An 18,219-nucleotide genomic window follows, 5' to 3' on the forward strand; every position below is an offset into this window, starting at 1 on the left:
CCTCACTCTCCTATACATTTTTTTTCTCTCTTCAGCCCAGTAAAGTTTTGATATTCTTTACAATTTTTAATTCCTCTGTGTTTTGTTTGTTTGTTTTTTGTCTCCTAATTTTTGAAATTTGATCTTCTAAAGATTACCTTCAAACCTTTCTCACATTTCTGATAATTTTACGATGTTCCACCTCAAGCTTTTCTTCCTCTGAATTTTATTTCTGGGCTATCTCATCCATAAAAACTAAACCAAACTACCCATTTCTCCACTTCATACTGTGTATACAGATTCTTAACTCAATATTTTTCACAGCCTGAGTGAGAAGCTCATTACCTCTAACGTACCACAAGGCACTGTGTAACCACATTTTCTGGATCCCTTTGGACATAACCATTAATTCCAGTTTGTAAAATATACTCACCTTAGACCTTAATTCCAGTTTGTAAAATAATCTCACCTTAGACCTTCCTCTGTAGCTGCATACTCAGCTCTGTTGCTTATTCTCTCTGCATAGCAGCTCTAAGAAGTTTCTTGCCAATCTACTCAAACTCTTGACCATGTCATCATCACTTACATCCAAACATCACAATACTGTTCTCTCTGCTTTTGGAAAAAACAGTCTTGCCATATTAATATTTATTCAGTAGGCTGCTGCAAAGGTTGTTTTTCTTGCCTAAGACCCTGATCTTGTCACCTTTCTCTGTACTCCTCCAGGTAAGCTGCAAGTTGTCTTTTCCAAATGCTTCACTTCCCTATTTTTTATCTCTCATTCAATATTAAAAGGACAAGTCCCTTCTTTAATCAGCCCTAATGTCAGCCTACATCTTCCACTTAACTTTTCAAGCAAGCACCTGTAAAATTTTCTTCCACTGTGTTATGCACGAACATTCACAGATTTACTCCATTATCCTTGAAGCTGTCCTTTAAAACAGCACGCACAAAAACTGAGAAGAGGCAAGGCTGCTCTTGTGCCTCCAAATCTGTCAATCATGCTGACTTCAGTCATCCTTGTTATCCTTCCTCGCCATATCTACCTCCTGTCTTAGACCACAGATTCTCTAACACAAACTGCCTTTCTGCTCTGTGTTTATACAATGTCTGGTACAGCAATTCATGATGAAACCCAACCACATTAACATGGTAATCCAAAAGAAGAAAAAAACCACCAAAACCAACTATCAGCCCCTTCTAACTTGAGATATTCTATGATCCTATCTAGGTTTCCTTGCCTAGAAGTTTCTTTCTTAAAGTGTATGATAAAGTTATTCCTTTATTCCTTCCCTTATTCCTTTTTCTAAGAACACATTTTCCCTCTCTCATTTTGTACAACATATTTTGCTAAAATTCAGATGGGAACATTACAGTTTTGTCTTCAAAAATAACAGTCCCAACACACATTTGCTGTGTATCAAAAGCTACTAAATTTTCGGGACATAATTAATGCACTGCACATAAATACAACTACTGTGGAATAATTTTTTTCCATTTTGGAGATCATTAATGTTGCATGTAAATACAACAGTTGTAGAATAAATTTTTCCTTTTTGTTGACACATCACAACCCAGTATTCAGCACAAGTGTGGCTATTTATTTAAAAGAAGTGAGAATATCTTGTATAAAAATGCTATTAATAAAAAAATTACCAGTGGTGGTTGTGAATTTGCCTTCTCACATCCCTCCCCTACATCAGTGCATTCTAAATCAGCCTTTTTTGGGAGACTGACTACTGTTTTTAGCAAGGTTCATGTAGTACATTTTTCAAAAAAAAAGGATGTTTCTCAAATTCTAATTCAGAACAATACAGTATAAAAAAATTACATGATTTCAAAGTGCAAGACAGCATAAGCACATGTGGCACAACCATACTGGTAAGGATCAGTGATCTGTGCAAAAATATGAAGGAAAAGAAGACATTTTTTTGCTTTGTGGAAAACAGTCTATCCATGAATAAGAGGAGGATAATCAAGGGAGCCAGAAGAAAAAAAAGCCCAAGAATGTGAAGTGATCCAGGCAGGTCTAGAAGGGTTGAATGGAGGAAAAATTAAAAACAGTAGAGAAGATGCAATTCACAGGTGCTTAAATTCTTAGGGCAGGAGGGACCATAATAAACATTCAAGATTTCAAATTTCTGTATCAAGGTCATATATCTCAGGAAATTAATACACGTGTTTCAGAAAGATCCCCATGAATCAAACACATTCACTGCTTAAGAAACTATCAGTTCCCATGGAAAGATGTTCTAATGTATTATCATTCTGTCAAATGTAATTGTTTTTTCTAGACTGAATTTGCCTAGCTTCAATTTCTCCATCTCGTTAGGTACTTGTGAGCTAGATTAAAGACTGATCTTCTAAAGGGTTTTTTCTCCATACGAGACTTTCAGATCAAAATCAGTTCATTTCTTAACAATCAAGTCATTTCTTTGACAAGTAAACAAAGTTCTTTAACTCTCTCACTTCCAGACTCCAATTCACTCCTCTGCCCCCTTCCTGAACCCCATCCATTTTCAGTATCCTTGGTTAATGTTTGAGTAACTATTAACTGAAAATGAATGAAATAAACAAGGATAACACTGTAAGCATCACGTTGTCAAGATTTAAAGTTTGTCATGGCCAAGATTAGCAGAGAGTGCCAGTGAAGGAGAGAGCCTACCGAAAGCATGGAAGATGTACTTGATGACTGCACATTAAAGTAGAGCCAAGGCAGCCAAGGAATGGCAATTATGTTATTCCAAACACATAGGAATTTCTTTACAAAGCTTGCTAACTTTTCGGGTTTTCCCTCTTTACGTATTCTCATCTGGCCCCACAAAAAGCCAGACAAAGCTACAATGCAATTTAATATATCCTTTTTTAAGTGACCACAACTGGGTGAAATACACAAATAGGAGAGGCTTGGAAGTTTGTCAGCTGGTATGGCTAAGCAGTGAAATAGGTTATTAGAAACAAGATGTCATTCCTCCAAAAGCTGAAGTTGCAGCCAACTGAAGAAAGAATCGCAAACTTGGAAAATTAAATATAATAATTAGGCAGGTAAAAAAGGAGTGTACTCTTCCTTTTGGTTTTGTTTTGCTAAATCTTCCTGCCAGCTCATAATTGAGATAAAGAACGAGCACTCACAGAGGGTAAAAACATTTCAGAGAGTTTAAATTAATTCTTCGCATTAATGCAAAAAATTTACTTCACTGTAGAAGAAACTGAAGGCATTTCACCACAGAAGCTTTTTTTGATATGTCTTCAGTAAAAGAAGTCCTGCTTTATAAACCTCGAGCTCTTTCAAGATGTCAACAAGTATTCAGATAAGGGTGATCTGGGATAACACAGCCTGCTTCTGATTCCAAAAAGCTATTGGCAAAGACCCTCACTAACAACATTTTAGGAAAATAGACTGTCACTGGACAAGAGTCCTGACATGGCTAAATAATAGAACAAAAGACAGGGAACAGGGTAGTAGCAAATGGTCGATTCTCACAGTGGAAGGAGATAATCAGCAGCGTTCCCCTGGGACCTGTTCTATTCAACATGTTTACAAGAGATGAGCACTGAGGTGGCAAAGTTTGCCGATGTTAAGAAGCCATTCAAGATAGTGAGGAAAAGAGCAGACTGTGAAGGATTGCAGAAGGGTGAAACTGAGTAATTGGGCAATAAAATGACAGATGAAATTCAGTGTGGATAAATGCAAAGTGCACAATGGAAAAAATAATTCTCACTTGATATAGAAAATGAAGGTCTCCAAACTGACCATCACTGCAAAGCTCCTGATGTTGTGACACACAGTGTCATGAAACTATTAGCTCTGTGCTCAACTGCAGTGAAAAAAGCAAATCACTGTTAGGCAGTTTTAGAATGGGAACAAAAAGCATAATTATTCCACTACATATATCTATTTATGCACGATTTGAATGCAATACTGATCACAGTCATCTGAAAATGAGTAGATTGAAACTGAAAAAGATACAGAGCAGGGCAAGTATGATCAGAGATACAGAATGGTTTCCACCTGAGCTGAGTGGTAAAGAGCTACAGTTTCACAATGGACATGAGCAGACAGCCTGTTCATGGTATCTTCCCACACATCCATGAAATAATCAAATTAAGTGAGCAGAAACCAGGAGACTTTTCTTTCTAATCAAAGAGCAGGAAATGTTCCTTTTGGCAGTTTTCTCCTTACCAATAGATGCTGTCATGGAAGAGTGTTACATGAGGAGACTGGAAAAGTTGGAAGTAAGGGATTCCTTTAGGGCTGCAGAGGTGACAAACACAACAAATTCAATAAATATGTTATCAAAAAGTTTGAATTTAGCAACATGCAGGTCATTTTGATGTACAAAAACAAAGAAAGAGACTTCATTAAGGCTGTCCCATGTTGATGGAACCTGCTACATGACCCGCTGAAATCTGGAAGGTTAGAAAGCTGGTATATTTGAAGAACATTGCAGTAGGTAAAATATTGTTGGCAGACACAGAGGCCATTAATGTAAGAGCAAAATCAGGACAAATTTAGTGCTCTGTCATTGAAATCTCATCCACTATTATACTGGATGCCATTTATTATTTCAAAAGACTTTTTTTCTCTATAGGTTGAGTTCTGGAAGCACGTAAATTCATTACATTTGTAAGGAACACTAAAATCTTGGAAAATATTATAACCTATCTGTTCATCTTCAAGGAGAAGGAACTGTCCCTTTTGCTGACATGGTCATTCATCCTTGATGTGGGTTATAAAGTTGACTATAGAATGAATAAAGAGTATGTTACACATTATTACAAGTCAAATCAAAGGATACATTGCCACAAGCATTTCTGTTACTGACCTGATGTTACACGTACTTGCTTACATTCTTATGTAAAAATAAAATAGAATTGTATATCCACTGCTTACTACGTATCTATTATTACATTATAACACATAATATGACAAACTGCCAAAAGTAAGTTTGGCTTATGCTACTGTATTTTTACACAATAATCAAGAGTTGGCAGAGAGCTAGATAAGAGCTCATTTATTGCATTTTGTATAAATCTAAATAAACAAATGTATGGCAGGTTGTCCTAATCTAACTTCTCTTGGCTGATACTTGATTGTTCCTTTTTGCACCATACATGTTTTGGAATATTTTCCAAACATAGACTAACATGTCTGGAACACTCACAAACTGACTCTCATACTGATAATTTCTGCTCCATGCGCAAGGAAAAGAGCACAAAATCCTGACGTAAGACGGCACAATGAGAAGGTTCTATTCTGAATTACCCTTATATGGAAAAAATCTTTTAACTTTGCAGTAACTTGCAACTGCAAAGTTGCAAGACTGGACACTGCTCAAATGACACATTAGAGCAAAGAACATGCCTTCTCCAGATTAAATTGATGTTGCAGTAAGTCACTTACATACATCACTATCTTCACTTCGCTACAAGATCTGGTCAATGTAAAAGAAGTCACTGAATACCACTTCACATGCCAGTGTTGAATTCTTCCCTCCAAAACACTACATTTTCTTAATTTTTGTTTGTTTGTTTGTTTGTTTTTTCTCTTTTTCTTTTCTCCCCATAACCATTATGTAACTACGGTTTTCAGTTGTAGGAAAAGAGAATCAAGGTTTCAGTAATATTTCAGATTTTACATCAGCTTTATAGTTTGTTCAAGGCATTGAGAAGGGATCATATATATAACTTGGTTACTGTCTTCATCACATGTCATTACTAAATCTGATCAATCCATTAGAGAGTCATTTGAATACTCATTTTATAAAACTTTATACTGTTACAACAAAACTAAAAAAGCCTGAAGAATGTGGAATTAAAAATCAAATCAAGCATTTATTATAATGAGCCTTGTTTTCATACAGTACTTCACATTATTTTGTAATTTAATTATTTTATTTATGCAAATAAGGCCCCAAATGCTACTGCTCTCAAGAAGGTAAACACTTGACATTTTTACTCCTTAAAATGCAACATTTTATGATGCCTAGATATGTTTATTAATTAGTGATTATTAACACCCAGTAAACAACATCATGTCTTGTAAAAACACAATCTTTCTTCACAGCGTGAGGCTGAAATCTATTATTCACTGATTCCATATGCTGAAATACACTCAAATGATCACAAATGACCTTAAGCATTAGATAAATGTAAATGAGGACAGGGTAGAAAATGTGCTTTTGATTGATATCTAAAAGACCAGGTTTGAAGTCTTGACAAGGGATGAAATCTGAAATCTCACACAAAAGTGGAAGTCTACAAAATCTAAGCTTTTGGATGGACATACCACACAGCCTCTCCTCAGCAGAGTGTCCGAGGAGTTCTGCTCACAAAAATGTGTTCCAGCACATGGAACCTGGAAGATCTGGTTCAAAGTGTGGCCTTTGTCTACTTGGCAGGCTCTTATTAGGATGCAGAGATGTATCTCTAGGTTATATGCACACACACCCTAATGAAGGCAGAATTTTTCTAGCTCTAAGTGCTCACTTAAAAGAACTTCTCTACACAGATTGGCTACATAAGCATAGTGTTAAATGACATGAATGATAGCCACTAAAACTGTATGGGTTTAACCCTCCATGTTAGTAAGCTTATGCTGCATTAACAGTTTGCTTTTCTCAGCCCTTTTTCAGTTTTACTTCTGTCACTTTTAGAAGGACTGAGAGCCCTTCTGGAATGTGATCCACCAGAAAAAAAAATATTTTGACACACAAATAAGAGTACACTATTTACTCTTAGGCAGCCATCTTCTAATTCTTAACTCTATGCCATGAATATGAAGTCCTTTACAATTTACTTTTAAATACTGCAAGAGATGAAGACACTTCAATTGTTCCGCTACTTCCAGTCCCTGCTGTACCTGGAGTTACCGCAGTGAAGCAGATAGTTAAACAGTTCAGCGCCACCACCTACTACAGGATAGGTAGGAAAGGCTTTGGAAACAATCTTAAACCAAAGTCTTTACACCTCTACAATGCTCACCCTCCAGAGTGAGCTATCAGGGCTAACTCAGAGACAAAAGGGCAGGTGTACTATGAAAAAATGCTGGGTGCAGCCTGCACCTCAAGTCACAGTCAATAACAGCAGGGCCCCAGCCCACTGTGCCTGGTTCCCATGCTCTCCATCTGTTCCTTGCAGTGACAACACAAGACGGATAGCACAGACAGGATGATCAAAAAACTTCCCATGGATGCTCCAACAACATCTACCTCAGGGCAAATGGAATTTGGTGCAACACTGAATTCTCAGAGCTATTTAAAATGAAACATGCCAGTGATTTAAGTAAATTCACTCCAAGCCTGACATTCAGTACAGTGGGTAGTGGTGACTCTGATGAAGCCAGATTTCACCCATGCACTGAACCATGGGTTGAAGAGACACAGTCTATGTTAAAAGAAGATTAAAAGAGAGATTATGTCACCAAGATTAATCATGCTGTATTTCCTATGTTAAAAAGCAATTAATTTTTTTTCATACTTCTAAATGTCTGTCTTGCATCACTTACCTACTTATACTATATATACATCTGTGTAAGCATCAGTAACATAGGTGACACTTTCATACTTTTGCATACATTTCACATTTACATTAAATACAGAATTACATGCAAGAATCAGTAAAATAGTTTAACAGAACCTTCAGAAAAAAGTTCAGTAGAATCTTACCAGCTTGACACTTTCTGAGCCTTAAATACTCCAGCATTTTGGTTTCTTGTGACGATCTCATTTACATCTGCGGTATAATTGTTAAGAATTATCTACAAAACTAGAGCAGTAATAAAAATAATAAACCCCATTATTTTCAATTGATAATACCTGCATAATGTCTCTCATCTGTTTGGTCTTCTTTAATCTGTGCTAAGAGTTGGTCCTTTTTCAGAAATATAAATTTTATATTACTTCTCCAGTACATCAGCCATATATCTATGCAGCAATTTGCTCTCCATTGCCTACCTCTATTTACTGTTTCATTCAAGGAATTTCTAGCCCTGTAGCTATAGAGGGAACTGAAAAAAGACTTTCCATACCTTACATATGTTTAAAGGCAACTATTTACAAATATAAAAGAATTGAAACCATGGTTAACTGAATTTTTTTGGCACGGTTACTAAATGTCCAGTTTAGTTTGTGCTGCTTTTGACTGTATCACTATATCCCAGTGCTGAGATTTTGGAGGCTTATGGGTTTTGAGTACCTGCCCTGCCACAAGACACACACCTTTATTCCTGGCTCTGTCTGGGTGACTCCAACACACAACAGGATCGCTCTAACCTACAGGCAAAGGAGTTCCAGTCCATTTGCTTTCTTGAGAATGTTTGGGAACCACCACAAAAGAGTACAAAGCAATAAATGCCTTTTCTTTCCCTTAGGTACCACAACACTGCCTCAGCTTCATGTCTCAGCTTCTTGTAGCTTACAAGATCAGGTCACAGATTTGGGGAGCCATTCAGGCAGGTGAAAGCAAAGGCTATCAAGGAATAGTTTCAGGGAAGCTGAGCCCAATCATCTGTTGCTAGAAAGATGACCTTCATAATCAATCATTTGTGGTTAGTGAGAAGCCATTGGAAGGAAAAGGTATAGTAAGTAAGTGAAAACTGTGAGAATGCTAATTGCCACTCCAGGTGAACCCATATGTCTTCGAATGATTCAGTCTCAAATATAAAAAATTATCTTAGACACTTTTGGTAAAGTCACCAATGATCCCTCTTTTTTATTTAAGGTACAGGAAATCTGATGCTAATTAGTAAGGTGCTTCTAGGTCCACAAAACATGTCAAATTTTTGAAAGTGCTCTTATAAGAAAACTGAACACTAGTGTCAGGTTGATTTGAAATATCATTGATATATCTCCTTATTTGCTTTGCTGAAATCACTTAACTGGCCTTCCTAACAGAGCTGGTTATTTAAGAAAAGTTATTTTAGGAAAGCTTCTATCCAAACAATGGAAAAGACAACTGCTATTTTCTGAAATAGAAAAACTACAAATCAAATGATGGAAAACCGGTTTAAACAAATCTCTGTAGTTTGAATGTGCCTTTTAAATCTTTTCCACAGCATGTAATGAGAGTAGTAAATGAATGGTCCATACCTGTGAAGCAATAGGAAGGAGTAAGTAACTCCATGAGGAAAGCATGCTGGTTTTAAGTAGATGCAGAAATAACATTGTTGATAAATTAATACACTACACTTAAATTATATAACTGAGCAAAACTCTTAATAATGGTTTATAAACATGTTAACACTAGCTTTTTTAAATAATTTATGAGCCCATGTCTTCAGGCATTCAGGCTGAACATGACCCTTCTAACCTAAATTTCCCAGGACTGTTGAAAGATCCATACACTGTATTTTAATGGCCATTATAGTGCACTGCAACAATGTTTTGTACTATTGATGCTTTCAGACAGTAGTTCAAGTCACCAGTGCATGGTGTGAAACAGAGCTAAGGCAGAAGGTACAAAGCCTATCTGAAATTTTAGTAAAATGAACCTCATCCTTGGATCTGGACATGTCAAACCGAATGAAGACGTTTCCGGTGTTCTGAGGAAACAGAATTTGATGTTGATGATTGACTTATGTCACAGATATTACCTGAGTTGGGAAATTTGTATCTGAATGCATATCACCCAAAATTACAAATGGGCATGAATCTGATAACTTTGCTCTATGTATGTCTTTATTATTCACTTGAAATGTCTATATTTTTATTTTTAATACTTTCCTTATTTAAACGATCCTGAAAGAACTTAGATAAAACACACTAAAACAACAATAAAGTTTGGAACAAGGCTGCAAAAGGAGTAACATCTGTCTTTATTTTATTGATTTTGCTATATAAATGATCTATTTGATCAATTAAAACGTGCTCATGATAAGGAAAACCAGTGAGTTAGAGTGAAGTCTTTTAAAGGGATTAGCAACTCAAATCATAATCTTCTTCAAAACCTCCATAAACATAATACATAAGATCATGGGTCAGTATAAAATATAGCAATATATTTCACAGTGAGAGGGTTAAAATGACCACAATTATTTGAAATTCACTAATTTGTAAATTGTTTTAACTTCTAACATTTCAAAAACATACATAGTGAATACTTCACGTGGCAGTATGAAATGGAGATTAATAGGAAGCATGTCAAAAATGAAAAGAAAAATCAAATCCTAAAAAGCTCGGGATTTTGCAAGGCAAAGCTGTTAGTTATGCTCACTGAATAGCAGTAGCAACAACAAAAACAACAATAATTATGATGATGTTGATAATACAAAGGCAGATTCTCAGATGCAATGCACTATTGCCAGGTCGATTTTCAATTACATTTCACTGATGTATTCATTTGTTTCTTAATGTGCTCATCTTGCCCATTAAGAATAATTAGCAGGCTTGCTTGGTGATTTCCTGGCTTCTGACAGAGATTTTTTTTCTTTTTTGTTGACAACCACTTTTACTTTTTGGAAAGTAATTTTTGGATATTATAGTATGACTGGCATGTAATTTAAGCTTCCTAAGAAATTTAAAGGGAAGATGTAAACAGTAATTTTAAACCAAGATTATTTTAATCTATAATACCTATGTGAAAAGCATAATACTAGGCATTAACTATTCTTGAAGAGCAGAATCTAAGAAAGAAAACAGTATTTTACCCCACATTACCTTAATTGGGTATGCTAAACAATTAAAAAATACCATCAGCAATAATAAAAATTAGCAGAAATAGGTCATTTGCAGTCAGTGGCACTTGGGCCCAAATGCTATTTCCAATTACACCTAAAATTCTTACTGATTTCAGTGAGTCTGGTGTGGCTGAAACAGATCTAAATTTAGTCTAAACTTCTATTACAGCTAGTCACTATAGAAAAGAGTGCAAAAGAAAATTACCATAAGACAGATCATAAAATTACTACTGAAATCCATAAACCGCATAAAATGCAACATAAATTTTATTATGTGCTTTTTAAAGAATACATTCCACCTACATGGTAAAGTTCTTAGCCTGCTGCACTTTGGCACCCTGCTAATATTAAGCCCATTGTAAAATCCAACACAATAAAAGCACTTTGAATGCTGAGCCTTCTGAGCACCAAATGTTAAAAAAGAAAAATAAATTCCCGTTAGAGCCGTCCACCAATGGCTTCCCTGTTAGGGATTCACTGAGTGAATACAGATGAAAAACTTCTTGTAGGACTTTTGGAAACAGAAGACATTTCTAAAACACATTGTGAAAAACGAAGGTGTGATAATTAGATGACATTAACAGTATCTTTTTCACGAATCAAAGCACTTTTATTTAATTCCAAAGACTGAGTGAATACTTTTGGCACTTGCCAATTTGCCTTACTATAAAAGACTTCTACATTTCAAAAAAGTTCAGGTGCATTTATGGAATCTGCCATGCAAGATATTTGCTGACTTGATGAGTACTGAGCCCACCTGAAGCTTTCTGTGAGTAAAATGACCTTTTGTTAAATACCTATGCTTCTATGCAACATTAGTTTGTTTTGTTAGGCTAGTTTTGAAACGCTTCTTTTCTGTCACATTTTTTATCTTCATAATGCCACGGAAGAAAGATTGGAAAGGGTGGTGCTGATTAAAATACACAGAATAAAGAATACTTCCTCCTTAAGACACAAGTCTAACAAGCTAGAATTTAACAAAATAAGAATCCCTGAAACACAGCTGAGAACTTGCCTTTTCAAGAAAAAGGAGACTTTTAGCAGGCTTAATTCAAGTTTTAACAGATATGATCTGAGATTGGCTGTTTATAACATGAAATTGTTCAAGTGTTGTATGCAATTACAGTTAGCTCAGTTACCTCTGAGAAAGTATTTTTAAAAGGTAGTAGCTAATATTATTGCACTGCAAATGTCTCCTGTTTTAACAGGCACCAGGAGCTGCAATTTTTTTAAGCCACACATTAGTTTAACTTTTTTTTTTTTCATTAAGTACTCACTATGTTAGCTCTCAAATACATACAAAACTCAAATCTAAATTCTGATGCTGCAACGGCTAAAACCTGAAAAATTAGCCTGCCTTAAAAATGTAAATGGAAAGATTATCAAGGAACAAAAGCAAATAGATATCTTCCTTTTTTCCCTCTCAATTTCTAAGGGCTATTAGTATTCACTGTGTATATCTATTCTTGTTCTGTGCTGATATTTAATGTGGTCACAAATTATGCTCACTCATTCTATCTCTTAGCCCAAGTCCAGTTCAATTTTCTGAACTGTATGTTCATATTAGAAGGGCATGATAGCAATTTAATCTATTATAAAAAAATACAATAAAATACTTTCTACAAGGGACAGAGGAGTTTTGCAATCTTACATCAAGAGAAATAATGATAAATTGATAACTGATTAAGCAAACTAAATGGGTAATTTGTAGGCAGTTTTAACTCAGCAGCCACAATGAAACATTACAATATGCACTGGGAAAGCTATGACAATATACTGATGTTGGGTATGTTTTAAGAGGCTAGTATTTGAAAGCAGGAAAAAAAATCCAGCTCCTCTGCAAAACTGGATACATGAAGGGGAGCTAATGATTTGATTCACTATTATACCTCCTGTAACGTGCAGCATACACACACACACGAGTCTTTCAGCACTCAACCACAAGACATATATTTACTACTGTACTTGCTCTATACCAACACCTGCATTTTTAATTAAAGGAGAAAATGTGGCATTTATTATGGGGGGAAGCTGTAGCTCTGCTCAAGATATTCTACATCTATTTTTTAATTACTTATGTGGGGACTTTTCTTAATATACCCCATGCTGTCTGTCTTTATATCGATTGTTACTCAGCCAGTAAAAAGGAACGAGCACAACAAACCAGTTTTCTATCTGAATAAGGATACTTTTGATGGCCTTTTCATTTCCATCAGTTAACAGAACTTCTTTGACATCTGCAGAAATAGCAACCTGAAAAAAAGAGCACAGCAAACAATGAGCAAATATGCTTGTCTGTGTGGAAGTGAAGACAGGAGTGACAAGCCTTCAGTATCATGCTTCCTCACCTATTTCTCTGTAACAATCTTCAATCTTTTTTCATTTTATGTCTGCATTATTTTAATCATTCAATCAAATCAGTCAATACTTTTATCATTCCATTTGCGGGAGCCTCTATCTTGCTATCATTCTGTTCCGTAATTGCATTGTGACAGCCGATGATGGTATTCTGAGAGGCTTTCATTTGCGGGCTTCTGTTTATCTAGTAGAGCCATCATACAAGGCTGTCACTCTGCCTTTCAGCTTGCTTCTGTCTGACTGCCTGATGCCCTTCATATAACTTTGCATTGCAGGCAGATGGCTTTGTAAGGGTAATTTTTTTGTGAGCTTTGACATGCTCGCACATTGGGCTGTAACCTCGACACATTGTATAAGAGCGACAGGTTTGTCAAATGCCAATCAGTGTAACAATATGCTTTTATTTGTAGAGACATAAAAACTTGTCTAATGCACTGCACTGCTACATAATATCTCCTGAATACATGACTCAGAACCCAGAGAATGGTGAACGACTCTCCTGAATGGCCAATCTAATTCAAAAGAATCTAATTACCGAGAGCTCTGGATCATGTTTGTTGGTGTAATAATGCAGGCAAAACATTAGCAGCTATATCATGGTGCTCCAACTGTGATTCGCCAGGCTATTCCTGTATCTTAGCAAATGGGACTATAATCTGAAAAAAAAAAAAAAGCTTCGGCTATGGCAATGAAAGACAGACCGTACGTGGCCTGGAATGTCACAACAAAAGATATTGACTACACCGAGGTAAAATGTTTCTGCTCATCGAGGCAACCATAAAATCAATATGATACGAAAGCAAGTCAATCTAGAAGGTCTCTCAAGACTCTGCAGCTTGACCGCAGCTGAGGCTGTTGACAGTTCTCTGACCCAGCAGTTGGAGGCACTGGAACATTTTTCCTTTTGTTTCTTCCTCTGAATGGGATTGGAATTGAGAAAAGACCTACCATGAGCCCAGCCAAGCATGTCATGCCACCCCCCAGCTCACACACAGCAAGGTCCCTGAAAGAGAGAAAGGAAATGGTAGAACCCATACAAATTAGATGAAAATGGTCAGAGAGACATATATGTTACAAGAACAAATTGCCATCTGCAGTAAGAACTGAGCTACCAGGAAGTTGTAGAGACATGACTAGGCTACCTCATGTCGTTTTGCGTTTTAAAAATAATTATGAAATAGAAAAGTCACAAAGCAGGCAAATCAGTGGGGGTTCCCTCATTAGTGTTCAGTGCAACATTACCACCGCTGAGCTGAAAAATCTGAGAAGGTTCCCTTTTTTCCCTTGTCAATGGCTCTGTCTTTTAGAACTAAACTAGCTAGAGTAGCGAAAGATAATTGTTAGGAAAGGATAACAATGTTAATCCACATTCATTCTTGCAAAAACAGCTAGAGAAGTAAATGGGGAAATTAATATTATTTATATATCTCTCCATATAGTTATGCCTAAAAGCCTTTTTATATTAAAAAGAGAGAAGTTTTAAAGAAAGCTGTATGCCACAAAACAATTACACACGAAGAAATCCGATCCTTCAATTAGCACTTAAAACTGCAAGTGACCTACAAACAATACTGTTATGAACAACGATGGGAACAGCAAACGGTTAAGCCACAGAAAACCAAACGAAGTTAGTGTCAAGAGCCTAAACTGAGCCCGATCAAAGGGCTGAATACGTGGTCTAAAAGGCTGCTTTTAACTTAGAACATACTGTGCTGTTATTAAGACGTGCATGTGAAATATAATTTGGCGCAGAGAGTGTGCCGGATGGGAGCTGGCAGGGGGAGCCATAAAGAATGTCCTCCAGAGCCACGGCCTGCCCCAAGAGGGGAGGAGGGAGGGATGCTGACCCCACACCGAAACTGTGTGAAGCAGCATCTGGGGCAAGGCAGAGCCTCAGTTTAGGAACACACTGCTTTATAGCAAAATCTGTGGCTACTGTTACAGCTGGCAGAAACGTTCCCACTGAGACATTTCTGACAGGCATAAAATGGAATTTTAACTAAACAGTTTGGTTGGGAGTTTTTTGGTGCACCTGTTCTTCTCCCCCAAAATATTGACATCCGAAAATCTATTTTTATCTGGAAGTATCACCTCACTGCTCACTCGACACTGATATTTAGGAAGAGCATCTAGGATGCCACATCAGTATACAGATGCTAATATTTTGTTCACTGAGGTGAGCAGAGTAGGCTGTATGACTGTGTACTAATGCTCACTGGTCTGGACGGGACAGATTTATTTTCCTTAGACCCCAAATTTTATTTGAAAAAAGTGTAGTTGTCTTATTCAATCAAAATGAGACAAAAGACGGACATGGGTTGGAGGAACAAGCTGTACAAAAACCCAGTGAGAATATAAAAACAGACTGTGGGAAATTTGAAGTTTGTGGTTTAAATAGAGTGATTATAACTTTTTCTCACATAAGTTTTTATTTTCATAAGCCAAGTGTGTTATATATTAAAAGAATATACATTTGGTTTCACATATTAGACTTATAAGGCACTTTATCCTTTATAAGTCACGCTTACTGAAATAAACACAGAAAGTATCTAATGTGAGGTTTCTAGTGCATTTTGAACCAAGTTTCTATATATATAATACATAAGCATATACATGCACACTTATACACATAAATATTTACATACAGGTAATTTATTTCGGTGCAAAGTTCCCTTACTAGTAAATTTTAAAAGTCGTATCTGTCTCTTAGGTAATATTTAGTGACATTTATTAAAATAAGAATTAAAATAAGAAACCCTACTCTGAGAGTACTGCCAAGAGGGCAAAATCCTGAGAAATCAGGATGTGAAACTTCCCATTTACTCCACGGCAGTTTGACCGATCGCTGTCTGCGAGTGTCCCGGTCTACATACCCAAACTAGGAAACACCCTTTGCATCAGCAGCACAGGGGGGGTTGCTGTGAGGAGTCTCGGAGAGTAAACAGAGCATAGGAGCCGCTGCATGGGGCTGGACAGCAAAGTGCTGCAGGGACACCACTATGGCAGCAGCAGTCACACAGTGCCATGCCCAGCTAACCTGAGAGGAAGGAGCAGCAGCTGCCAGTTTGGATGTATTAGCGGCCTCCTCTGATGGGCCGGGTTTCATTCAGTTGATAGACAGAGTAGGAACAAGACTCTACGAACCAGGGCACACTTCAGTGCCAGGTCTTTGATTTCAGATAGGAGTTTGAGCAAGTTGATATGCTTGCTGATTTGGTACAAGGGGCAGGGACTTATGGCTTGGTCTTCCTTATTTTACCAACACTGTACATACACAAACTTAGGGACTTTGTGTACTCCAAGCTGGTTTACTTGGTGTTAGCCTTACACACTCACTCAGAACACAATTTATGCCTCCAAATGCGTTCCTATAACGGCTTTCATTGCACTCCATTCATCCTCTGGAAAATGAAACTTCAAGGATTTCCAAGTGCAAATTTCAGTATACTCAAGGGCAAAGAAAGAAGATGTAGGATGGATTTGATGTTTAGATGTTCCTATTGGAGCCCTGATAGCTGTCTTCTAAAAGTTTAGAAAATGTGAAAAAATCCCAAAACCAAACAGAATGCAGGATGTTTCAAAACTCTTTTACAATACTCCATTACTATATGAAGTGCTAATTCCTCCATTACTACATGCAGTGCTTGTTATGTATTTTATCAGGTAATATTTTGCTTGCTTTTGCAACAGATGTTAGTTTAAAGAATATCTTATTTTTCCTGACCTTCACAATCAGTACTGATCGATTAGAGCTTCACTTTTGTTTCCCAAAAATCAAAGCGAAATAAAACGCCTTGAGTGGAAATCAAAAGTCTTTGACATATAGCAGAAAGCTTGCTGTGCAATATTAGTACCCAAAGGCAGCTCAGAATTCTTTGTTAAGAGCAACATGCTTTCACCTTGAACATTTTAAATTTAATCTGAAGACTTAAATCATAGCAATCCTTACCATGCAGATACAATAAAACTAACAGGTTGGAAAATATCTTTTTATGTTTAACTCTGTACCTGAATATTTCATTATGCTTTAGGCAGTAGTAAGCCAGCACTTCTTCAGATGGCCAGAGACCTATAAAACAAAGATATTTGCTTTCTTAGAAAAGATTTCTTTTGGGTCTAAAATAATATTTGAATGCATATTATCATTTGCAGACTTTTACCCACTGTTTCATTTTCTAAATCTGCCATAATACCATGGAATAAAGAAAAAAAGAGAAGACCTATGATTTAAGCATAGATTAGATTTGAATATTTCATAGATTTCATCCCAACTAATTATCAGAAATTTACAGATACATGTACATATGCATAAACATACACATATATCTACACATATATATGCAGTGCTCAAGACTTTAAAAGTCATATAAAATACAATTCATTTGGGCATTCACATGAACATCAACCTGTTTGTACCAGGCCAGATGCAAGGCTAACCCTGCCTTGTAGCCTGTTTCCAGCAGGGGACGGGAGCCCTCTCCTTTTTTGTTAGCTACAGATATTATCATACTGCAGCCACTCCATTTCTTCCCAGTTTATTTTTATTTAGCTCCTTTTCTTGTAGTTTTTGTTAGGTCAGGCAACAGTCTGACTGTAAAGGACACTGACCAGCAGCACATGCTAAGGACAAATGCAGGACTAGGGCAATAAAACGGTGTGATTTCTAATTGTGGCTCAAGAAGTTCTTGAGGAGAAGAGGAAATAAAAGTGGTAAGTTCCATTTAACAGGCACTGAAGGATTTTTCTAGTTGGTTTGTGGACTGTGGTAAACTTTCCATAGCTGCAACAGGAAGCTCCACCGTTTTACCGTGCTGTATAAAGAAACACCTCCCCCTTCTTGTTTTGTACTTGCGTCCCTGTCATTTTCATTTGAATCCCTCTAGTTCTCCTGTGGGAAGAGAAGGAGCAATCTCACTTTTTTCACCTAATCTGAATTACTCATGACTTCATAAGCTTCCATCAGAACACTTACAGTGGTCATCATCATTAGCAAGTACTTAGTCACCCGTGGAAATTTACCCCTTCAAAACCAGTCACTCAGGAAACTCACTGTTTCGTCAGAGCAGTTTTCCACCTGTCATGAACATCTAACTGAGGCGCCGTGGCCGCCGGAGAGGGCAGCACAGATCCTGTGTGCCTTGCACGCTCTCCTGCACTCACCAGACTCCACTGCTGGAGGCAGTCTGGGAAAACAGACTCGTACGCGG

At 36.9% G+C, this 18,219-nt stretch overlaps 1 protein-coding gene across 1 annotated transcript in view; it reads right to left on the reverse strand.

Moving 5' to 3' along the window:
- The window catches only part of LOC114058901 (calmodulin-lysine N-methyltransferase), a 149,333-nt gene that overhangs the window by 27,188 nt on the left and 103,926 nt on the right, over positions 1-18,219 (reverse strand). The window contains exons 2-5 of the mRNA XM_027886726.1: positions 17,021-17,081; positions 13,961-14,015; positions 12,844-12,907; positions 7,647-7,713 (exon numbers count right to left, since the gene is read on the reverse strand). Of these exons, the coding sequence (XP_027742527.1) occupies positions 7,647-7,713; positions 12,844-12,907; positions 13,961-13,984 (155 nt within the window). The 5' untranslated portion in view covers positions 13,985-14,015; positions 17,021-17,081. The remainder of the gene's footprint in view (positions 1-7,646; positions 7,714-12,843; positions 12,908-13,960; positions 14,016-17,020; positions 17,082-18,219) is intronic.

This window comes from Empidonax traillii, unplaced genomic scaffold (assembly GCF_003031625.1).
Source record: "Empidonax traillii isolate 1590-97213 ecotype Southwest subspecies unplaced genomic scaffold, ASM303162v1 scaffold193:size819438, whole genome shotgun sequence".
Taxonomy (NCBI): Eukaryota; Metazoa; Chordata; class Aves; order Passeriformes; family Tyrannidae; genus Empidonax; species Empidonax traillii.